We start from the raw sequence: 25,765 nt of genomic DNA on the forward strand, positions 1-25,765 counted from the left end.
AATGTGCATTTCCCCCCTAGGCAAAAGCGTGAAAATGCACACTGGGGCGGGGGGATTGGCACATTTAGTGTCCGAATTTCATACAGATTCAGACACTAAAACCCCCGAGTCTGTCGATGAGCAGATGATAGAATGAAAGGCACCTGACAATCCATGAAACATAGATGGAACAGATTTTACACAATCTGTACATCCCTAGCTTTACCTACACTGAGTGAATATAAGAATCATGTAATAAATGAATGATCTATACTGAAAATCTTTATTTAGTGCTAGGACTCACCTTTAATCCTAACCTGCAGCATGAGACCCACTTTTAATGTTTTTACAGTATGTGTGCTTTTCTTTCCCTCTCTTGTTTTTCTCTGTGTCTTTCTTGCTACTTTCCTCCTCCTTCTCCTCTCTCTCTCCCTCTCTCCCCATCCCCATCCCACCTAAAGAAAAACTAGGCAGCAAACAAAATAGTGATGGTGCCACCAGTACAGTTCACCAGTACAGCCCAAGCCAAGGAGGTATAAGCCCCCACTAGCTCACCCTCAAAATCATTTTGGCTTTCCAAATGAACGCTCAAAAACTGTCAAGGTGTTTTCTTGGCTTGGTTTCTTTCTTTCTTTTTTTCTTTCTTTCTTTCTTTCTTTCTTTCTTTCTCTCTCTCTCTCTCTCTCTCTCTCTCTCTCTTTTTTTCTTTCTTTCTTAAGTGCTCAGAATAGACACTTGAGAAGCCCAATTGATTTTTAATTGCCAGCCTTCACTTTCCTATTAGCTTCTTTCACCTTCACAAGAGGGCTCACTTCAACCCAGGAGAGGCCCTGCCCTGAGCCCCAGCTGAGGGATAATGGACATTGTTGTTTCTGAAGTACAAGCCTCATGGTTCTTGGCAGAAAGATGATGGTCTGTGCATCATTTATTTAGCTAAAGAAAGGCCCTGTGTTGAAATGAGACCACTATTGTGTGTTATACTCTTCCCCAAGGTAAAGTGCTTTGTTTGGCTTCAGTAAGGGGGAAGGGAAGCATAAGAAGGTCAGGGGAGCAGTGGGAGCAGACTACAGTCCCAGTTTGAGTTAAGCCAGCTTGGAAGATGGACCTGAGGCAAAATGAAGCCAAATGTTTTGAGTAGGAGGGAAGTTCATATCTTGAGCTTCCTCTAGTTGAAGTCTCACAACATCCCTAGTCCAAGCAAACCAATATCTAATGCCTATTGCTTTGTATTAGATGTCATTTATTAGTGCTGTGCTGAAAATTTCTCCCACATTTTTTTCGAGCATCCCCATTCAATTTGATAGAGGAGAAATTGCTTTTGAAAAAAATTAAATGGTGAAGAAATTTCAGAGAAATTCTCATGGGTTGGGGTTGGGTTTCTTGGGCTTACTTGACATAGGAATTGGCTGGGGGGTGAGCACCAGTGTCCTGTCTTCCATTGTACAATCATCTCTCTGACAGCCTGTAGCCTCCTCAGCTCCCTAGACTTCAATTGAAGCCCAGTGGAAGGCACCATGAGGTAATTCCTCCTTTAGGGCTTTTTCAGATTAGGAAGTGCAGGCAGCCTGGGAGGCTAGGTGTGATTAGATACACTCAAAAACGCCACCAAAAGAAATTCAACGTAATGTATAGACTGTCCTGAGAATGAGGCAGAACAATGAAGCCCCTTTCATGGGGGAAGAAAATGTTCTGGAAATTGAAGGGCAGATTTTGGCAGAGCAATTCCACCTCATCCCTGGAGCTTGACACAACACTGTCCCCCATACCTGCATTGCAGTGGATGAAAACTGCGGGCCAGCCTGCCAACACAGTTGATGCTGTTGCAGCACAAGCCCCCCCCCAAAAAAAACCCTTACCAAAAAAAGGAAGAAGCTGTGCTATGACCCCTGCCAATGGGGAGCCATACATAGGACAAACTGTAAACAATTTCTCCTTCTCCTGGAGAAATTTGGTGAAATTATCTCCCAAATTTCTCTACCCACAAATAAGGCAGAGAATTTTGAGAGGCCATCTGTTATGTCACGTTTGTGGTTTGTAATTGATTAGTCAGTCCTGCAGGTGGAGAGAGGATTGAGTTTACTTCCTTTAAAATAAAGACTAACTCAAAAAACCACCTCTCCACAAGTGACATTTATGTTTCTGAATTCTCATGCTGAGAAACTGTGAATTATTAACAGGGATACTAATGACATAGAAAGGTAACCACAGCTCCAATTGCCCTCAGAATTCAATGCACACATAACTAAGAATGTAATAAATGGTAGTGTCATATTTCTGGCAAATAAAAGTTGATGCCAATTACATATCAAAGAATTTGTGCAAGTTTATTTTACATGAAAGACAGAAGTGAATTGCAGCACCACTCAATTCATTAACAAAGATTAAGAAGAGAGACCCCCACTTTATAGCCTGCTTCTCATGCATTAGAAATGTTCATTTTTTTATCGGCCACTGAAGGGTACAACTGCTTAAACTTTCATAAGCATTTGAGAAAACATATTCCTGAATTAAATTCTGTGGCAGTAAAGCTTTATTCTGATACAAAAATAACTCCTCTTGATACTGAATAAGTAAGAGAGCAATCCTACCTAGATAGGTGGCCACCTCTGAACTCGGAGGCGACCGCCTATCCAAAGCAGGGAGGAGAAGCACGGGGGGATCTAGCTTTTTCAGCTAGACAGCTGATTGCGGCTGTCTAGCCATGGGGGGATGAAGCGGAGAAGGAGGCTGCTGTATGACACATAGGATGTGTCGTATAGGCAGCTACGCTCTTCCTGCCCCTGAATGCCTCCAGCCACGCCCCTTTCCAGCCGCTCCGTGCTCCTCTTGCGAGCGCGGAGGACAAGACTGTTCCGCACTGCCTCCGAGGCAGCACAAAAGTGAGAGGAGGTCGGTTCTCCAGGAACCGACCTTGGAGTGCGGGCTCCAAGGTTGGTCCCCGGAAAACCAGATATCCTATGGCCATCTAGCCACTGTCTAGCGGCCATAGGATTGCCCCCTCCATGAGCTTATTCCAAGTTGTCATATCTCACACCATTATATTCAAGGCTGTAATATGTTCCAGTCCATGGGATTTATGCATTTGCAACCAAGTTATATGATAAGATGCAAGTCCAGGCAAATAAGGCCTATTTCACACACAAACAGCGGTGTTAAGTAACATGCTTCATAGCTGAAGTGGTAAAGCTGATGCTGGACCAAGAAAATCATGACTAACTTGTCACATTCGTTTCAATGAGTCTACTCTAAGTAGGACTTATGTTGGATTTTACCCTATGATCGCAACAGAAATTATTCCGTTGGCTCAAAACACAAACTTCAAAGTTATATATTATTATAAAATGAAAAAAAAACACCTCATAAATGTTTGCTGCTGATTTAAACATATAAGAGAAAGTGCTGCTGAATTTTTTTTGCCTCTGACTAAATTCAAGGCAAAGATGAAGGCTGTAGCTTGGGCAAGAATATCTGAGGAATGTCACTAAACTGAGTTTTAAATATTCCTAGAATGAAAGAAAGCACAAGATTTAATTTCTTCAAACTTAAGTTTTTAGAAGTCTAAGGGCTGGTTTGCAGTGTTTTCCACATGAAGGGTTCTAACCTTCTTTGGCACACACTGACACGGTGTAGGCATTCGCCTTGCTTGCATGAGGGGTAAAAGTGGGAAGGGGACATAGGCATGCATGCTACTCTTCCCCCCAAAAAAATCTCTGTTCCTGCCCACTCAGTCCCCAACCGCTCCATGTTGAGAGGGGAGGTCTGGAGTGCACTTCTATTCATGTTCAAGAAAATGTGAGTAGAACCACAATAGCAACCCCTCTTCAAGACCTCCCTGTTCAATGAATGTGTGTGTGTGTGTGTGTGTGTGTGTGGAGTGCACTTATGCATGCCCACATCCCCTCTTTTCTTTTAGTTCTCATATGAGCAGGTTCAGTACCTGCATAAGGCTACTTTCATGGACAAATGTAACATGAACTAGGCACTCACAGGTATCACCAGTAGCAATTCCCAAGTCTGCAACTGCTAGAGTTAGTGCTGAGATCATGGGAACTGCTACTGGCTAAATACAAGTTTGCCTAGTTCGTACATTGCCTTTGTCCATGTGAATGTGTACCTATAGACAGCTGGGACTGACTATTTTCATGAAAACAGAATGTGTATGTGAACTATCCTTCATATATGAAGGAACCAACATTGGACATCTGTGGTTGAAACTGATAATAACAATATGTAGGTTTCTCAGGTTTAGAATACTGTAGTAACTGATGTGGCTATTACTCTGTGTGACACCATGTAGGCGTTGAATTAATCCTGAGATGTGTATTAGAGCAGAAATACACTTTATCAGGGACATAGGGCTGCTGCCCTATGATCCCCTTCCTAATGCATAAGCATACTTGATTTTAATTAGGAAGTGAATTCCCCTTCCTAATGTGTACTTGAATTTAATTGTGTTCCAACATCATTACGTTGAGTGTTGCCTGTCATTGGCTTCCACTGGTGGAGAAATATGGTGTGTCATGACATCAGGACATGGGGTAAGTAGAACCACATATTACAGAGGGGAAAATGTAACGGGGCTTTTGTGTGCACCTGTGGTGGGCTCATCCTTCTGATAATGTGTAGATCTGCCCTTAGATGGCTCTTAATAAAGGCAAGTTCATCAATGCTCTTAGCATCTTAGTGTTGTTTGAATATTATTAAGGGCCTTTTCAGGCAATTCTAGGGAGAAGTATCAACCAAGTATTAGTATCATGTCCATGCTCTTCCCCTTTCCTACATGGAGAAGAAAGTGAATAAACTGAGCTGTAGTGTGTAACTGAGGTCTCTCAAGACTAATATCAGTTTGAAAGCTGTCCCCAGGTGCATCCAGCTCCTGAATAAGCCAGATGTAATAGAATGTTGGGTAATGGATAGAACCTTCTCTCTCTCTCTCTCTCTCTCTCATATTGATTTCAATGAATTTCATATTTCTTACATTTTGACAGTTGCTCTGATTCAGGGTGAGTGATAAAAAGAAAAGTATTTTAAACTTGTCATGGACAAATTAAATAAGCAAAACCAATGACGTAATGAATATATGGAGTAGGTTTGAGTGGTGGAACAATACAGTGACAGGAACAAAGCAGCGAGCACCTCGTTCCTCATATTCATTCCACTGTGCTCCCCCCCACCCTGCCCATGACTATTTGGAATTTAACAACTACAGAGCTGGCACTTATTCCACATTATTGTTTCCAAGGATTTTGATCGATGCGACAGAAGAAAATTATGAATGTTACAAAAGCTCTGGAAGGCAAGTCAATATGTGGTAAGGTTGAAGTTACACCATTGATTGCAGTGGAAAAAGTGCTTCAGAACATTGTTACGTGATCAGTGTTACGTGATGTCAGCTTTTCACTGAGATGAATATGTTCAAGTATCACACACTAATTAATTTAAAAATACAATGCAAATTAATAAAATTTTAATGAGACACAGAAACCTCCAAACTTTGCTAGTCACATGGAATGTACCATATTTTCTGGAATCTCTCTCTGTGTGTTTTAGGTAGTTTCCTTGCGGGTTGAAAGCAGATAAAAGAAATAAAAGAAACCTGGTGAGTTCTGAGTTGGCTGGCTTTTGTACTAATATTTAGGAATAACAGTATATGTATTGACCTGTTATTTCCCAACTATCCCTTTTTAACCTATTAATATATTTCCAGTGACACTACACCAACTCAGTGTTTTCTCCGATCATGGAACAACTGCTTGGATGTTCCTTCCCATCACTCATTCAGATTTTATATGGCATTTTACCCTGATTAATAATTTATGTAGCAATGATATTTGCTTTCCATATACATAATACAGATATACCCAAGCCCTATGCAGATGTTATAGTGAAAAGCTTCCTTTGCACACAATATAATGCAAGAATATAAAATACCTTTATTTTGAAAAATGCAGACAAATGAAACACTGCTTAAATGCAGTGCATCATTCAAGGGAATTCCTGTATGCGTGTTATTTGTATACATGTATAGATGTTTACACAGTAAAAATAATTCTGTGTGAAACATGTCAGCCCAAATGCATTGCAACCCAGATAGGCGCCCACATTTAATATTTGCTAGTTAACTCCCCCTTCCCTCCTTCCATCTCCTGAGTGATTATCCCGAGCATGCTCTGTGGTGGGATGTGCATTCCTGTCCATTTTATATTCCTGTCATAACTTTACTGTTGTGTATTTCTGCAGGGTTTTGTTTTTGATGCATGGGTGTAAAAGTGAACAGAATTTCAATACTGTCAAATGTTGTTTGCCTGATTTCCTTACATGCCCATGATTACCCATTATTCATGTCATGATGCCTTATTCAAATCAGGGCAGTGTGGAACATCATCCGGGGATTTTATGACACCAGCATACATAAACAGGAGAAGCCAGTACTAATGGCATGCTGAGTGAGTGTGTGTCCACTCTTATATGTCTGAATTATTCTACATAAGTTAAACATATTTATTTAAAGCATTTTTATCATGCCCTTCAGCCAAAAAGACTGCTGGAGCTGATCAATAACAAGCAAGACAATCTAACAATCTAAAAGACCCAACACAAAAAGGGAGGGGGAGAAGCATGAGGGAAAATTAGAACAATGATTTAATTATTTAAATACACCAAAAAATTTAGAGGGTATGCCTGATGGCAGAGACTGTCTTCTTTGTTAGTGTTCTTACATAAGCCACTCTGACAATCTTTCAGCTGACAAATGGGGTAAAAATTCTTTAAACAAAGAAACAAATGTGTGCTAGATGAATACATATATAGTATAACATCTGCATAGAGTTCCCGACTTCTGATAGCTGAGGTAATTTTTTTCCCCTGAATAAAAAATGGGACAGACATTTTGCTATTATACTTCAAAGGTTTATAAGAGTGTATGAAAAATGAGAGCTAGCTTCATTCTAATTGATCCTTGGTGGGACCCATCCCCTCATGTTTCTGCATGAGTCATTGTCCTTGGTGTGCTTGCTAATTGGAAAGAAGCTAGATCTGAGCAACAACTCACACAGAGATACAACAGTTAGCTTCTTCCTGTGGACATTCTGGTGCATCTTTCTTTGGGGAGTGATTGAATGTCAATCCAATCATACCCATTGCAGAATCATGGCAGAATTACTATCTCCCAGCAGTCTGATTGGAAGGAGGCAATGCCAGAACAGTGACTCATGCAGAGATGCAGCAGTCCACCTTTCTCTATGAGTGGATACTTTGAGTTCACAGGAGCTGCTGTTTATGTAACTGGCTTATGCCTCAAGCGACACTTACAGTTCTCTTGCAGCAGAACAATTTGTAAATTACTAATATAAAAAGTGTAGGAGAAGGGATGAGATCTCCAAGCATGTGGTGGATAGGTGCCAGGGGCTGCAGCCAATTGTGTCTCTAGGAAGCATTTATTGATTTACTGATTGATTGATTGATTGATTTACATTTATATCCCACCTTTCTTCCACTGTGGAACTCAAGGTGGCTACATGTGGTTCCCAGGTGGTCTCTCCTCCAAGAACTGACCAGACCCAGACCTGCTTAGCTTCAGCAAGGTGGCTGCCTCATGTGCCTTCAGACAATGACCTGGAACCATATCTACTGCATGTTTGTTTAAAGACATATACAAGTCCTATTAGTCCCATTCCTAGTTTATATTTAGAGAGAGAAAACAGCATGGTGTAGTTTATAAACACAGCTCCAGAGTAAAGTGTGAATAAGACATGAGAGAAATTCATGTGAGCAAAACAGTTCATTACAAACATTACATGGCTAATATTCCTTATAAAAATATGTGTGAATATTAAACCATCCAAACCTCAGATGTTGCAAGTTTCTGTGATTCGGTTCTATAGATTCCAATAGGAATATCTCCTGTAGAAGAACAAAGCTTCTGATAAAGTCTGGCATATGTTCTGATCCACAAATCATCTTCTGTGATTTTCATCTAAGCAACAACAACAACAACAACAACAAAAAGAGCTCTAATTTTCTGTTTTATTTTATTTACTCAATTGAAGTGACCAAAGTTACTACAATAAAAAAAAGACTGATCACTCCTCTTAAAAACCTTACCCGATACATTGCTTAGTCCTCATTGACTATAAAAGATGGTGTTTCATAATAATGAGTGCCTAACATACAAGTACAGATTCTAAAGGAAAGTAAAATGGATGCAAGAATTGAAAATATGTCACAGAAAGATGGAAGAAAGGAGTAATTTCTGGGAACATGCATAGGTATTTATTATGTAGGATAGTAAACTTGCTTTCCCTTAGCCTTGCAACATGGACGTCTGGAAGATGGAAGCACCACAGCTAAGCACAAGTCGTGTCATGCATTTAGTGCTTTCTAGAAACTTCTCAAAAGTCCGTGCCTGAATCACAGCAACACGTAACTACAGGATTCCCAAATTTATTTTACATCTGTCTCTTGCTATGGACATGGCCTATCTACCTTTTGGACAAGTGGGGCAAAGGACCTTCAACTGATGTTGTGAGGCCAACTGGTAGGCCCTGCTAATCTTGATATAGCACTGTCACACTCCAGCCAGCCATCGTGGCATTTCCAGGGGAGAGAGTATAAGAAAGCTCTTAACGGTTCCATAACAACCACAGGGTGCACTCACAAACCATACTGCTTTTTGGTCATCCATATTTAATTTTAACTCTGCTTATATCCTTGAAATCCCAGTTTACTTCTATTTTACTCATTTCACTGAACATTTCCAGCGACCAAAAATGTGATGGTTTTTATGATCTATGATTTGAAGATTCGTGTAGTATCTGTACTGAGAGCTGTGGGATCCTGTCATTTCACTCTTCCATATAGAATTTCTTAGATAAGACAGTAGTGCTCTTTCTATACAGCATGGCCAAATCCAAATTAACTATAGACTGGGTGCTTTTCAAAGTGTGAAAAGCATAGGTCTTACGTTAGAAATAATGACAATAGGGAGACTCTTGGGTGGATTAAAAATAACACGAATGAAATGATGGAGAATGATTTTTTTTTTTAATGTTGTGATACCTGAATTGGCACAAGGCAAAAAAGAATGAACAAATTCTGAACAGATAACATTTTACTTCAAATAATCCCTGTCTCAAGGTGACTGTTAGACAGCTTTCCTTTATCTATGAAATACAATAACTATCTCAGTTTAGTTTGTGCTGAATTCATTCTCATATAAGACTTTCTTAAACCAAATCTACACTATTATGTGGCTTGATGTAGTGTTGGTGCTAGACTTGGACTTGTTGAGGTAAGTTCCTGGTAGCTATCAAGTTCAGTGCCTTGGACAGGGATAGAAGTCCATGACCCAAAGAAATTTTACTGTATCATATCTTTAAACAACAACAACAACAACAACAACAATGGCACTTCAAAAATATACCTACTTTTCAAGTACTGATAGTTTCTAAGGTTTTTCTCCCTCCAACTCATAAAGTACTTGCTTTTCCAATAAGCAAAGGAATGAATGCTTTGCTTTGTACCTACCTTTGTTAAAGCCATTTTCTGTAGCAAAAGAAGTCGAGTACCCAGTCTTAGAGATAGGAAGAAAAGGCAATACCCAAAACCCAAACCATCATGTCAATGTGAATGTTCAGCAGGAATGCAGAACTTAACCAAATGACGTGTTTTTGTTTGTTTAAGCTTACAACTTACAGAACAAAGAAACCCAGATCCTGGTGTTGTATCTAGTCCCAGCAAAAGTCTTGCGATAGAGATCATGTAATCCTTAACAAATGACTGTAAAGATTTAAGAAGAAAAGAAAAAGTGGCTTAGCATGTGTCAGTAAGTAATAAAAATTCACAAATAGACTGGCTAAATCTATATATAACTCTTTTTTTTTTTTAACAGGGGATATTTACTTAGTGGGGCAGCTTTAAAACCCTACTGAGAGATGCACAAACTGGCTGTGCTTATGGAAACCACCTTTTCCTTTGTCCATGGCAGCTTCTTGACTTGTTTACTATGCTCCCTCAAGATGGGGAGAGCTCAATAATACAGTGCATGTTTGGCATGTATATGATCCTAGGTTCTATGCCTCATATCTTCAAATAAAAAGGATTTCAGACAGCAGAACTCAGAAAGAACTCAGCTAACTTGAGAACTTGGAGAGCTTCGAGCCCTCCAAACAGACCGTGGAAGTTAGATGAAGCAATGGTCTGACAGTGTAAGGCAGCATCATATCCTGTCAGTTTTGCATTCTGTTGCTTAATCCACAATGACAAGTTTTGCAATGCAACACCTTTGCCATAAGCAGGGAGCTGCGGGGGGGGGGGGATGGCTTACGCACACTGACTCCAAGATTTTACTTTGTGTGTTCTATAGGTGTATTCAATTATTTTTATTTAGCTTTGAGCATCCTATGACAGTAACACCAATGAAGAAAATGTCACTAATGATTCAGGTCATAAGCAAGGGAGGTAGAAACATAGGCAGCTGCCTTATACTGAGTCAAACCATCGGTGCATCTAGCTCAGTACTGTTAACACTTACTGGCAGCAGCTCTCCAGAAATTCAGGCAGTTTTTCCTGGCCTACCTGGAGATGCTGGGAACTGAACCTATGACCTTCTGCATGCAAAGGACATGCTCTATCACACTGAGCCACAGCCCCACAGGTACAAACTATGTGGCCATAATCATGTGCTAAAATCTGGTTCTCAAATGCATAGCATGATGAACTTTGCCCCATTAGGGAAAACTTAAGTTTAAGTCAGGGAAATAGCTCATGGGAAAATGGTTAACACTAGGGATGAGTGAACAAGCAATGTTCGCATTTGCCCAAATTCTCTGAAAATCAGCTTGATGTTTTTCTCATCTCGTTTACCAAGGTCATTTGTGATCTCTGATTGATTTGCGTGAATGGGGAAATTGTATATTTTGTGTATTTTCCAAAGTGGTGCCATTTCCCTCACAGACTAAACCATGAACTTGCACAATTTTAAAATGGTGCAGTTATGAACTGCTTGTTCAATGAAAATGTGTGTGTGTGTGTGTGTGTGTGTGTGTGTGTTTATTCGGCCACCTGCTTGACAATTTGCAAACACTTTCAGAGAACATGTTCTCTCCTGCTTACGTCCACATGTGGGGTTTGTGAGCACAAACAAAATTCTCATTTATTCCTAGTTAACACCCTGCTCCATGGCCCCAATCCAACTCTCTCTTCACCTCTCCCACAGCTACTTTTCAAAGAAAAAGAAAATTTGTGAAGTTCCAGTCATGGAACTCTATGTAATGTGTCGTTTGATCCTACGTGATGCCCAGGATGATAAAATGGGTTGTACTAAACTATACACTGACTGTGGTGGTGGTGTGTGTGTGTGTTGGAGTGTGTGTGCCTCGCTTTACAGTATAGCCTATCTGGTACCAATCGGCCTCCTCAGCTCCAAGTCTACCTTTGAAATCAACCAAGAATACACCTTGGAGAGATGCCAATTCAGCTGCTCAAAGATGAAACACAAGGCAGAAAACCTCGGTGTTTTTAAAAAATTGATAATGGCAGCAAACAGCAGTAGTCTAGCAGTTTGTATGACTGAGTTGTTCAAAACCTCACAGCTCTCTAATCACCTCTCAGCAGCAGGATATTCATTAACTCTGCAGTGAGTATTGAGAAGTGGCAGTAAATGTGTGTCTTGAGGTTCCTTTTATTGTGTGCTCAGCTTTCCTTTCCCCCTGACACTGATTATTGAAGGTACAGATTTGTTGGACCATATCTAGAGCGACCACGTAAGAGCCTGCACAATCAATACAGTTAGAAAGGATAAGGAAAGCCTCTCCCAGCTATTGCTGTAAGTGCCACAGCAGCCTCCTCTCCTGAAGTCGAGATGTTGACGTCAGGAAGGGAAGAAAAGGAAATGTTATGGGTGGGCCAGAGGGTGGAGAGGGGAGAAGCCATAGATCCATTGGATCCAAAGGACTCAGCACCAGTCCTCATCTCTGGCAGAGAGAGCAAGTTAGATAGGCTCAGAAGCCTGTCTAATGAAAATTACGAGGGAGGGGATGGATAGAGAGCCCAACAAGAGCCCAGCAGGGCCTCCATCACTAGGGGCATCAAACCCACAGGATTGCAATCCAAATGACTGTAACTTTACAGTCGAGCTTTGGCTATTGGGTGGTATAAAAATGTAATAAATAAATAAAATTATATAGTATTCAACACTGCTGGAAAACCTAAAAGTCTTTCCTACTGTCTTACTCAGTATTACTCAGAACAAGTTCCTGAAATCTGACCCGGGGTGCTTCCAGATTAGCATTTTATTGTGCAATTGCCCTGCCTCATACACATTTACTGGGTGGCATGGGGAAAAGTGCTATCCCTCTCCACCTTGCTCTCATAATCCTGATTTGGATTGGAGCCCTCAGTGGCACTGATGTTTAAAAAATATTTTAAATATGCAAGGAGGTCAAATCAGTCAATCCTAAAGGAAATCAACCCTGAGTGCTCATTGGAAGGACAGATACGGAAGCTGAAGCTCAAATATTTTGGCCACCTAATGCGAAGAGAAAACTCTCTGGAAAAGACCCTGATGCTGGGAAAGATTGAAAGCAAAAGGAGAATGGCAGAGGATGAGATGGCTAGATAGCATCACGGATGCAATGAATATGAACTTGAGCACGCTCCGGGAGAGAGCGCAGGACAGGAAGGCCTGGCGTGCTATGGTCCATGGGGTCACGAAGAGTCGGACACGACTGAACGACTGAACAACAACAAATACCTTTTGGATTTGGCCAGTGCAGTGCAGGTTGTTTTTTGATAAGAATTTACCAAAATTTGTGAATTCCTCCATAAACGGGACAAAAAGAACTTAAGATTTTTTTTAAAATGAATGAAGAAGAAAGCAAAATGGACAGATCTGTCCATCCCTAATGGTCCAGCCTTTTTCTCTTCCTTCAAATCCTCCCTCAAAACCCGTACCTTCTTTGGTCATCTTCGTCTCCTACAGGAAAGTAAGCCTAAGCACCAACTGCACTCATGTATTCTCTTTGCCTGTTATTCTTAGTTCTGCCTTGCTTTCCTTCCCTCTGTTGTCTGCCCCTCTGTTTTACTGTAGTGTGTAAATTCTTCAGACCCATCTTTTGCTTTTCTGCAAAGTATAATGTACATTGATATGCATAGAAAATATTACAACAACATGCAGGAGTATTCAGGTGTGTGGTGGCTGAAGTGCTTTTAAGAAGGATAACCAGCCAGCATCCCACTGGGGCCATCTCTCTTTCCATTTTTGGACCATGCAGTAAATGGCATTGTATGTTGTTCTCCCTTTGCCTTCTCAAGAGATCGGATGGCATTTTGAAATGGTGCATGATTCTGGCAGAATGTCATTGATGACACTGGGGCAGAGGCAGATGTCATCATGTCCTCTCCTGGCTGCTACTTGGATGTGCAGAAATTCATAAGAACATAGGCACCCAAGCCTGAAATGTATTGAAAGGTAAAAGGCAAGATATTTAGGATGTGAATATGCGTACAAAAGAAGACTACGTTTTGCCTTTCACGGTACCTGGTACAGCAGGGTGTCCAGCATGCTGATACTGAAAACTCTGCCAGCAGCAAAGGGCAATCGGAACATGAATGCCAGATTGGAGCCCTTCTCTCGTTCTTTCTGTTCAACATTGGGGGATGGAGGAAGAACAAGAGAGAAAGAGAAAGAGAAGCAGTAAACACTTTAATGCATTAAGTAAATGGCCATTAGGGTTTCCACAGGAAATATTCTGCCAAGGTAAACTTTTCTTTATGCTGCTGCTGATTCATTTATTAATACACCACTTGAAGGAAAATAATGACAATTCTCCAATGGATTTAATTTCCTTCAGAACCTCCAGTGTCCTTTTATTCTGAGAAAAATAGGGCACTTCCATAGGAGCACAGATAAAGTTGGGTCATCAGTTTGGTACTTTTGCTGTATACACACATACTAAAATTCGAAGGTAAATAAAACCACTCGTTTTAGTCTCAACATTTTGGGGGCAACAATATGGTTTTCAGAATTCTTATCATTTCAGTGCTTCAACAGACAAGTACAATTCCAGACCCTAATCACTTCCCATCATACAGGGAAATACATCAGCCTTTTGGAAGATCATAAGCAACAGTTTAAATGGTGATATATCAAATGTAAATCCACAGATATCAAAGACAGATTGGGAGAAACACTTCAGTGTTTTATTTAATGCCGATAGCCCACAATTACATCTGCCTTTATGCTCCATCCTTGGCACTACAGATCCATGGCCCCCCGTATCCCATAAAGAGATAGAGTTATTAATTAATATAATGCCAGCTAAAAAAGGAGAAGACTATGTCCCAGCAGAGGTAATCAAACATAACATCAAGTGGTGGCTGCCTATTCTGGCCAAATTGTTCGATCATATTATAAACCTACTTGGGGAATTCCCAAAGGGTTGGAATACTTCTATTGTAATTCTGATCTTCAAAAAAGGAGACCATAATCTCCCTTCAAATTATAGGCCAATTAGTCTTATTGATACTGCAGACAAATTATATGCTAGACACCAGCTGAACAAACTGGAGGATTGGGCCTTCATACATAACATCCTTATAGAAGAACAAGCTGGTTTTCGAGCAGGTTATTCAACAATGGACCATTGTTTTGTACTAGACGACCTGGTTAATAAGTACAAAAATCTAAAAAAATAAAAATTGTATGTGGCATTTGTTGATTTCAAAGCAGCTTTTGACTCAATTAATAGGAACAGGTTATGGGTAGGGATGTACGAAAGGGACTTACCTTGTCCCGCAGCTTTTTTCGCAGTGGGGGGGAGGCGCTTCGCTTCTCCCCCCGAAGTTCATGCGAGCGGGCGGTGTCTTCCCGCCTCGCCCGGCTGAAATTCAGGCTGGGGGGGAGGCTTCCCGCCTCGCCCCCGGCCGAAATTAAGGCCAGGGAGAAGCGCCCCATCTCCCCGGCCGCGAACTTCAACAGAAAAATAAAAAAAAACAAACACGCCCCTTGATAGGCTACGTAACGATTTACATGGCCTATCATGGCTAGATCTGCAAAGTCAGCCATGATAGGCTACGTTAATCGTCACGTAGCCTATCACGGGTGACTTAAAAAAAAAAAAGCGCGTACAGCTAATGGCGGCCCCCATAGGGAGCCGCCATTCACGTTCCTTATTTGGTCGCTGTAGTCTACGTAAAGATTTACATAGACTACGGCGAAAATAAGGGCAACGCAAATAGCGTTGCCCTTATTTTCGCCGTAGTCTCCGTAATCTTTATGTAGACTACAGTGACCAAATAAGGAACGCGAATGGCGGCTCCCTATGGGGGCCGCCATTAGCCGTACGCGCTTTTTTTTTTTTTAAAGTCACCCGTGATAGGCTACGTGACGATTCACGTAGCCTATCACGGCTGACTTTCCAGATCTAGGCGTGATAGGCTACGTGAATCGTCACGTAGCCTATCAGGGGACGTTTTGTTTTTGTTTTTTTTTACTTTCATGTTCGCGGCCGGGCGAGGCGGGAAGCCTCCTCCCCGGCCTGAATTTCGGCCGGGCGAGGCGGGAAGCCTCCCCCCCCGGCCTGAACTTCGCAGGGGGAGCAGCGAAGCACTCCCCCCTACCGCGAACAAGCTGCGAGAAAAGGTAAGTGACTTTCGTTCACCCCTACACATGACAGATAATATCGCAGTATCTCGAGGAGTTAAACAGGGGTGTGTCTTGGCCTCTCTTCTCTTCAATCTATTCGTAAATGATATAGCTTTTGATTTGACTGGTGATTTCTATTTCTCAGTAAAATTAGAAGAAAGGAAATTGTCCTTTCTTCTTTATGCTGATGATCTGATTCTCATTTCATATACCCAGATAGGTTTAAGGAGATTACTATCAGCATTGGCTGAATATTCCCATAAAAACCTACTATCTATAAATTATGAGAAAACCAAAGTCATGGTCTTTGGACATAGATCCCCAATACACAAATGGAGAATGAACACCCACCCTATTGAAGCTGAAAAAAGAACACCCTATCCTTCCTCGTATCGCTATCTGGGTGTTCTTTTTTCAGCTTCAGGAGGCTGGGACGCTCATTTCAAATCCTTGAAATTAAAGACAAACCAACAACTAAACGGTTTACTGAAGTTTTGGCATACAAGGGGAGGTTACTAAATCCACCCAATGTTAATTTTGTTGAAATCAAAACTTCTCCCTCAGTTTGTATATGGAGAAGAGTTATGGGCTTTGAAGTCTTCCTATAATATGGAAATGTTTCAACACGAATTGCTGAGAACAATTCTAGGTCTGACAAGATGTATTCCTGCTCCATTTTTACGTTCAGAAACTGGTGTAATACCAGTTAAATCTATCATGGTCATCAGGGCCTTTAATTATTGGCGTAAGATTTTATTCTCTCCTTCAACTAGATTTCTTAAACTGTGCCTTTTAGAACAAATGAGAGTTAACCCATCAAACACAGTATCCTGGTTTCAGAAATTAAATTATTACATTAATTATTATGGTTTTTCTTTTAAATATTTTACCACTTTGAATGTTGCCCGTAGCAAAGAGGTTTTGAAGGAGAGGGTTTACAATGTTTCTATCCAAACTGATCTCTGTTCAGTGTCTAGTAATAAGATAGCACCTTGGTTTGCAAAGGCCAAGCTTAAATTTGAATGTGAACACTATCTGACTTTAATTACAAACCCTTGTCTTAGATCCGCTCTCACACGATTGAAGATGGAGCAAATGAAAACAGCAGTTTTAGAAGGGCGTTTTAACAAGGCTCCCTATGCTTCGAGACTCTGCCCCTGCCGTACTGGAAAAGTGGAAGATCTGCCTCATTACTTATTCTACTGTAGAATAATTTATTCCCAAATTCCTATTTATTCCCAAATTCATTCTAAATATTTGCATTGTTTTCTTGGAAAAAAGTCCAGCTGGTCTGATTTAGACAGAATACACTTTTTGTTTACTTCCAAAAGAAAGACAGTCTTACTGGCATTGGCCAATTTTGCTCTCACAGCCCAATCACAGCTAATTTTATGATCTTGCAGGAAATTAAAAATTAATATGATTTGTTTGATTTCTTTTATGTATATTTTATCTTTGTTATTATTTTGCTTGTTGTAACCTCTGGTTGAAACAATAAAAGCTTTGACTGATTGATTCCCATCATACAGGTTAAGCAACAATTATTTTCCATCCTATAAGTAAGCAATGGTTTATATGCCTCAAAACTTTCCTGTTCAGTGAAGAATCTGCACAGGTTCTGGGGCAAATGTTTAGTTCATTTGGGTTGCCGATCAGGCCTTATCATTGATCTATGTGATTGTGATGGGGCCCATATGCTACAAAACATGCCCCTACAGTTGCACATTGCTGAAAAGACTGGTAATGCCAGGGAAGCTACCTTTCAAAAAAGCTTTCCCACCATTACTGATCTCTGCTACTGGATGCAGATTTGACAATAGCAAGGAGAACATCCAGAAACCAGTGGGGGAACATTTCAATATTCTAGGATGCTCCACTGCTATTGACCTAAATGTTGCAATCCTTCTATAAAGGAATTTCAAATGGAGACCATAGCATAAAACTAAAAAATAATTTTTAAAATTATCAGGATATTTGATTCTGTTCATTTGGGGATGAACAAGGATGATGGTTTCCTGACCCAGTTGTGTTAATTAACTCAACAATGCTCTTTTATCATCATTAAGTAATGCTCTTTTATCATCATTATGTAATGCTATTGTGAATGGTTATTGTGCATGCATTTAAACTTTAATTGTCATAGACTGTATTTTTTTGCATTTCATGAAATTTGATACTACCATTTACTTCTCTTATTCCTCTCCTACTCCCGTGTATTTGCCAATTGGGGATGCTTTTTCATGCACCGGATGAAGTGGACTCTAGTCCATGAAAGTTTATGCCACAATAAATGGGTTAGTATTTCAGGTGCCACAGGACCCTAGCCTGAAAACCACTGGTACAAGAAGACCAATAAATATCTTAGAGGATATAATAAGACTGACATCCAGATTTCACAACAACTGGGACTCTTCTCTCTCTCTCTCTCTCTCTCTCTCTCTCTCTCTCTCTCTCAGAAATAAATCTTGCTTTTCGAACTTAGTGAAAATTAAAGGCCACAGCAGCCTAACTATGGCAACAACTCTCCATAGGACTGTGTACAGATAAGAGCGTCTATGAATTCATCATTTGCTCTCAGTAAAATGTTCAGCTTTTCTGTCCTATTATGCTTCTTTTATCCCATGTTTCATCACAACAATCCTGTGAGGTATGTTGGTATGAGAGGAGGCAGAGATAAAGCCAAATTGTCCAAGGTTACCTGCTGAGACAATGGCTGTGGAAAAAGTTCACATTTCAGATTTCAATCTAGGTCTCCCACATTTAAGTTCAATATTCCAGGGTCCCCCTTTGTGGGAAATTAAATGTTACCATTTGCCTGTTTAAAGTGATGAGCAAAAGAATGACCAAAAAGCTCGTCACAATTAAAAAAGAAACAGCTTGCCCTTAGTTACAGAATTGCAAGTGTTATCACAGCACTAACATTTCAACTGACATGCATTCAAGTTTACATCTGCTTTATGAATAATGAAACATGGCTTTGGATGTTAACTCTGGCCCTGTCTGCTGAGATTTGTGGTGAACAGATACTTTTTGAATTGCTGCAGTAATTGCTCCCATGCATTTTTAATTGATCATTCAAGCTGCACAGAGATTGAGATACAATTTACTCCTTGGCACAAAGAAAGCCACCACAACAGCTTTAATTATTTGGAACTGGATCATTCTGTCCTCCTACATCTTTCACAGCAGGAGCCTCTGCAAGTGGAAAGATGGTAGGGGATAAAGGTGCATTGGAAGGAAAAGGAGTGCTCCCTGAGACAGAAGAGAAAGCCTAGCTGTATAATGCTTTGAGATCTGTTCAGCTCCAGTTCTGAGACAGTATGCCACTGCCTACCAGATGGTACTGATTTTCAACAGGGATTGGATGTTGTGAACTTCCCTATGACATGTGTCTGATATATAGGATGCAGAACTCAGGGCATTAGTCTGAGCCAGCATGGTTCAATTATAGGTTGACAGTATCCACCAAGTGATGCATAACGGCACCATGGTGGACCATCACTGCCAGCTGTGCTGCCCCCCATGAAGGCTCCTCCCTCCTCTGTGCTGGGTACAGAGGTGGTCCCATGCCAAAAGGTAGGGACTGCATTTGGCTAGATAAAATAAGAACATCAAAAGTAGAGTAGATCCACCATCTTTTTAATGGATTCCATTGACGTAAATTTGCAAGGTACCTATATAGTGCCTTTTGTGGTATATTTTGAAGGAAGTGTAAAGCATGTTGCCTATTTAATAAAGAAAACATACTCCTCATTGTTAGAAGGAATGGCCATCTGCAATATTTTCACTTTCATTCCCTATTAAAGTAACAGACCAGAGCCAAGATAGTCCAAGAGCAACAGTAACAACAAACAAGCATGCCCTTTAATCTCAGCCCCACCAATTAAGATGGCCTCCAATAATTAATCCATGCTTCTTTGGCATAATATACATGTAAGAATACCATTTTCCTCCTTACGAAGAAGGGCAGAACCCTAAAAAAATCTTTATGTAATTAGTTCTTGGCTCTATAAGGAGTTCTACTGACATCAAGGATAAGACACAGTTCAATATATTGTACACATTTTTTACAGGAAAGAACTAGGGATGGATCTTTATTTTTCCAAACCATGTCAATCTCAATCTCAATCTCTCTCCCTCTCTCTCTCTCTCTCACACACACACACACACACACCATCCTGTTTCTGCATCCATGAGCATTTCTAAAAGGTCACATGTAAATTTGTATCCACATAAGTATTAAAATATATACTTTGAATGTATTTTCTAACAAAATACACATTTATGTAAATATTTTATATGAATGTATGCATTTCCAAAATGTTTTATCCTAAAATTTTATATTACATTTTATGCTGTGTTTTGTGGTTTTATTTGTTGTGAACCACCCAGAGCTTCAGCTATTGGGTGGTACAGAAAAGTAATATTAATATTAATTAATATTTTTAATGTGTTTTGGTTCATTTTATGAGCTGAGGACAGTAGCACAAAATTCAGAGAAGCGCTAAATGGAAGAATAGTGACTATCCGATCTGCAGATTGGTCTGGGAAATACGGATCAGGTCAGTTTGTATCTTAATGTGCAAAGATCAAATTCTTCAAGCACCCCTAGAAGGAATCTGAGATGTGCACACTGGATAGGAATGGGTGAGAAATTAATTGGGTTGGCATTTTAAGGCGAACTTACCAAATTCACACATCCTGAACCTACACACAAATCAGAATGCAGTGATATGCCGATAGTCACACTTTCCTGAACTTTGCAATGCGGTTCACAAATTTTTTAAAAAGTGCCAATATATACATAGTAGTACACAAAAGTGCATACTATAGGGGAAAATGTGTGCGCACTGCACTCTCTCTCTCTCTCTCTCTCTCTCTCTCTCTCTGGGGAATGTGCACAAAAAACCACATTCTTATTTGCCAAGAAATACATATATTTAGAAGTGTGCATCCCAAAATATGTATATTTGGAAATATGCAAACAATACGTATATTTAGATAAATGCACATGAAAATACATAGGAATTAATGTAGGCAAAATGATTAACTGAGTGGAATCAAACTTCAAGATCTGACAATCCGTAATGCTGGATCATTCTGCATAATTACAACATTTTGTACAAACTTTAAACAAACCACAAAGAAAGGGTGGATACATTATGTGGGTTACACATTCATGTACTAATACATAGGCATCTAGTCATAAATTTGTACAGATAAGGGGGAGATGAAGGATGTGAGCCTGACCACATAATGTTGTTGTCAGGAGCACCCTAGCTGCCTCTTATAGTCCCCTCCAATAGCCAACTCAAAACACAGACAAAAAGGATTCTTTCCAAGGCTTTATTCCTTTTACAACTTAATGACTCTTTCAGATGCTAATCACCAACGACTAAGCCAGGAACTGCACTAGGGTACTTAGCACAGTAGCCTAAGCTCCAGGTAAGGCATTTGGTCCCTGTTTGAAGGAGAAGGGTGGGAAGATTCTGAACTTCTGGGCTATGGAGAGGTCCTCCCTCTTACCCTTGGGTCCTCGGGACACAACCGTCGTTTTAGTGCCAAAATAGCAAAGTGCCTCCTCTTGGCGCCCTCCATCTGGCGCCGCTCCCTGCATCTGCACCGAGCATCCAGCAAGGCCCCATCCCCCGCTCTCTCACTGCCAGGGTCACTATCTCTCTCAGGAATGCAGGCAGGAGAAATCTCTCCCTGCCACTGTGCCTGTGAGAGATGAGCGAGCTCCTCTCCCAGGGGTTGTTGCTCTTCCTCAGAATCAGAACTGCTCTGGGGCTCTATGGGCTCAGTTTCCACCCTGACATCATCCCCACTCCCATGAGGCCCCCTCTCGTGCTCCCCCCTTGGGGCCCCGGGTTTGTAGGGGTACAGCTCATGGAAACGCTTTAGCAGCAACGGAGCATGCAAATTTTCAGTGGGTTCCCAGGAGTGCTCATCTGGCCCGTACCCCTTCCAGTCCACCAGATATTGCAGGCGGCTGTGAGAAAGGCGTGAATCCAGAATCTCTGCGACTTCAAACTCGTCCTCCCTCTCCACCAGCACTGGCGGCGGGGGGGAGCCGGGTGAGCGATGAGGGTCGCCAGAAACCAGGGGGACGCAAGGACCGATGAAAAACACGATGGATCTTCATGGAGTGGGGGAGAGCCAGATGAAAAGCAACAGGGTTAATCTGGGCCATAATCTGGAAAGGCCCCATGCGACAAGATGCAAGCTTCTTTGCAGGCGAGTGAGAGGGGAGGTATTGGGTGGACAACCAAACCCAGTCCCTCAGCTGCAGAAACGGACCCGGCTGGCGCCACCATGTCAGGAGTGCTCTGGCGGCTTCTCCCAGTAGATTCCAATAGGCAACTCAAGACACAGACAAAAGGACTTCTTTTCAAAGCTTTAATCCTTTTACAACTTAATGACTCTTTCAGATGCTAATCACCAGTGACTAAACAAGGAACAGCAGGGTAGCCTAAGTTTCAAGTAGTCAGTTGATCCCCATTTGAAAGAGAGTCACTTGAAGACCCAGAACTTATGGGCTAGGGAGAGATCCTCCCTCTTTCCCTTGGGTCCATGGGAGGTGGCTGTTGCTTGCGTGCCAAATGGGTGCTACGCCTCCTTTCCGTGCCCTCCATCGCTCGTTGCTCTTTGCATCTGCATCGAGCGTCTAAGAAGACCCCCTCCCACATTCCCTCACTACTCAGGTCACTCTCTATCTCTGGAATGCTGGCAGGAGGAATCTCTGCCAGGTGCTGAGCCTGTGAGGGATGAGTTGGCCCCTGTCCCACAGATAGCTGTTCCTCCTCAGAATCCGAACTGCTCTGAGGCTCTCTGGGCTCAATTTCCACCCTGACACGCCGGTCTGCAGAGGCCTTGTAGGCTGTCTTGGCTTGCTCGAAGGAGTCCCATAAGAGGTGGTGTACCGCTTGCAACTCCTCTAAAAACTCATGGGCTGCAGGGACCAAAGAGGGAGCTAGGGTGGACGGGAAAGCCCTGCGGTGGTAAACAAAATTGGCAAAAAAATGGAGTTTGGCGGGTGGAAGCATGGCAGGCATTGTTATAAGCAAATTCTATGAGAGGCAGCAAGGAAAACCAGTCATCTTGTTGGTAATTGACATAACAATGCAAATATTGCTCCAGAGTCGCATTGGTGCACTCGGTCTGACAGTCCGTCTGAGGATGGTGGGTGGAGGAAAGACGGAGCGTCACATGGAGAAGCCCAAGTAGCTCCCTCCAGAAATGGACAGTGAATTGGGCCCCTCTATCTGAAATGAGACCCTCGGGCCATCCATGGAGCCAGGAAACATGCGCCAAAAAAAAGCTCCACTGTCTCCCTGGCTGTGGGCAAACTACAGCAGGGAATGAAATGGGCCATCTTAGAAAACAAATCCACCACCACCAGAATAGTGGTCTTACCGTGTGAGCGAGGCAAGTCAGTGATGAAGTCAAGGGAGGGTAGCTTCCAAGGACCTGAGGGGGTAGGCAGGGAGTGAAGCAAGCCTGTGGGCTTGCCTGAGGGGGCTTTTGCCTGCTGGCAGGTTGGGCAGGAGATGATATAGGTCTTGACATCCCAGCACACACGAGGCCACCAAAAATCCCACGTCACTCAGTGCAGGGTCTTGGCAAAGCCAAAATGCCCAGTGGTGGGGGAGTCATGGCACTGATGGAGGAATTTCTTGCGGAGGGATCTAGAAGGCACATAGACCGAGCTGGAATGGTAAAGCAGGCCACCTCGCAGAGAGAAGGAGGTAGACTGGGGGGGGGCGGCAGAGGCTAGCCCCAATTCCTCCACCTTTGTGGGGACAAAAGCATCCTGAGCCTGCTTTCAGAGCGAAGGAGCTCCTCCCAAGAGTGAGGAACCACAGCTGCTGCTAGACTCTGGGGGGGGGGAAGAATCAGAGAGGGGGTGGGACTGTCCTCACCCCCTGGCTGGAGGTCCGGCTTGTGAGAAAGAACATCTGCTTGAAGATTGTTGGAGGCTTTCACATGGCAAATCTTAAGGTGGAACTGGGGGGAAAAAAGCGACCACCTAATCTGCCACTGGTTTAAGGCACGGGCTGTCTGAAGATGTTCCAGGTTGCGATGGTCGGTTCTGACTTTGACTGGGTACTGTGCCCCCTCCAGAAGATGACGCCAGGTCTCCAAAGTGGACTTGATCGTCAACAGTTCCTTCTCCTAGATGATATAATTCCTGTCAGACATGTTCAGCTTCCTAGAGTGGTAGGTGCAGGGTTGCAACCCGCCACCTGCCCGATCTGGCTGAAAAAGCACCGCCCCTACCACAAAGTCAGAGGCATCAGTTTGCATTACAAAGGGCTTCCGCGGGTCGGGATGTAACAGGATCGGCTCAGAATTAAAAAGCTTCTTAAGTTCCTCGAAAGCCTGTTGGGCACATGCCGTCCAATGAAAAGGAGATTTTCTGCCCTTAAGGAGGTCTGTGAGAGGAGATGTCAGCCGAGCAAACATGGGCAGAAACTTTCTGTAGAAATTTGCAAAGCCCAGAAAACGTTGCAAGTCCTTCTTGGTGGATGGAGCCGGCCAGGAGAGGACAGCCTGGACTTTTGCAGGATCCATCCTGATATTAGGGATGGCGGAGAATTTCTCCCTGAATCTTCGGGAGGCCGAGCGCCGAGGCATTTGGCCCCCCAAAAGTGTTGGGGAAATTCTCCGCCGGCCCCCCGCCCCCCCTGGGATGGGACTTACCGTGGCTGAATATCCCCCTCGGCGGCGGGTCCTGGCGGCAGTTCGGCGGCGGTTCATCAGGGGCGGGGGCGGCGGCCGGTCTTCTGACTGGCTGCCACCGCCGCCATTACAAAATAAAAAAGTAAAAAACAAAACAAAAACACACACCCGTGATAGGCTATGTGACGATTTACATAGCCTATCATGGCTAGATTTCCAAAGTCAGCCATGATAGGCCACGTAAATCGTCACATAGCCTATCACGGGTGACTTTTGGGGGGGGGGAAATGTGTACACAAATGGCGGCGGCCCATGGGCGCCGCCATTTGCGTTCCTTATTTTGGCACGTCTAGTCTACGTAAAGATTTACGTAGACTACGGCGAAAATAAGGGCAACGCAAATAGCGTTCCCTTATTTTCGCCGTAGTCTACGTAAATCTTTACGTAGACTAGACGTGCCAAAATAAGGAACGCAAATGGCGGCGCCCATCGGCCGCTGCCATTTGCATATGCGCTTTTTTTTTCCCTCAAAGTCACCCGTTATTGGCTACGTGACGATTAACGTAGCCTATCATGGCTGACTTTGGAAATCTAGCCGTGATAGGCTACGTTAATTGTTACGTAGCCTATCATGGGGTTTTTTTTTCACTTTTTCTTTCACGGCCGGGGAGACGGGGCGTTTCTACCCGACCTGAATTTCGGCCGGGTGAGGCGGGACGCCTCCCCCCCCTCGCCTGAACTTCGGGGGGAGAAGCAAAGCGCCTCCCCCCCCACCGCGAATCACCCCTGCGAAAAGGTAAGTGACTTTCGTACATCCCTACCTGATAACCTCAGCTGAGATAATGTAGCCGAAATAGTCCAAAGATGTTAGGTCAAATGCACATTTCTCCAGCTTGGCATAAAGATGGTGCTCGAAGAGGCACTGGAGGACGGCGGAGACATGGTGCTGATGGTCATGTGGGTCCTCAGAAAATATAAGTAAATCATCAAGATAAACAATGAGGAAAGTGTCCAAATAGTCCCGGAAGATGGCTTTCATAAACCACGAAAAGGGGGGGGGCAGGAGAGCCCAAACGGCATCACTAGGTATTCATACGCTCTGTACCAGGTACCGAAACAGGTCTTCCACTCATCCCCCTCCCAGATGCGAATCAGATTGTAGGTGCCACGCAGGTCCAACATGCAGGCGCTCCAGCATCTCTGGTATGAGGGGGAGGGGGTACTTGTCGGGGATCGAGACCGAATTCAGTGCTCTGAAGTCATGTACCGGGTGGAATTCACTTGTCTTTTTGCGAACAAGCATGGTAGGGGTGCAGGCGGGGGAGGAGGAGGGGCGAATGAAGCCGCGGCTGAGGATTGTGTCCAAAAATTCCCACAGAGCTCGAAGTTCTGGCTCCGACATCGAATACAGCCAGCTGGCGGGGATGGTAGCCCCGGGAATGAGGTTAATGGCACAGTCAA

The 25,765-nt window shown here is 42.8% G+C and overlaps 1 protein-coding gene across 1 annotated transcript in view; it reads right to left on the reverse strand.

The window, feature by feature from the left end:
* The window catches only part of KCNT2 (potassium sodium-activated channel subfamily T member 2), a 337,774-nt gene that overhangs the window by 8,934 nt on the left and 303,075 nt on the right, over positions 1 to 25,765 (reverse strand). Inside the window, exons 24-26 of the mRNA XM_084851494.1 lie at positions 13,517 to 13,618; positions 9,673 to 9,756; positions 7,826 to 7,954 (exon numbers count right to left, since the gene is read on the reverse strand). Coding sequence (XP_084707620.1) covers positions 7,826 to 7,954; positions 9,673 to 9,756; positions 13,517 to 13,618 — 315 coding nt within the window. The remainder of the gene's footprint in view (positions 1 to 7,825; positions 7,955 to 9,672; positions 9,757 to 13,516; positions 13,619 to 25,765) is intronic.

The sequence above is a fragment of the Heloderma suspectum genome, chromosome 4 (genome assembly GCF_057233095.1).
Source record: "Heloderma suspectum isolate Gila_16-S chromosome 4, 16-S_ref, whole genome shotgun sequence".
NCBI classification, from domain to species: domain Eukaryota; kingdom Metazoa; phylum Chordata; class Lepidosauria; order Squamata; family Helodermatidae; genus Heloderma; species Heloderma suspectum.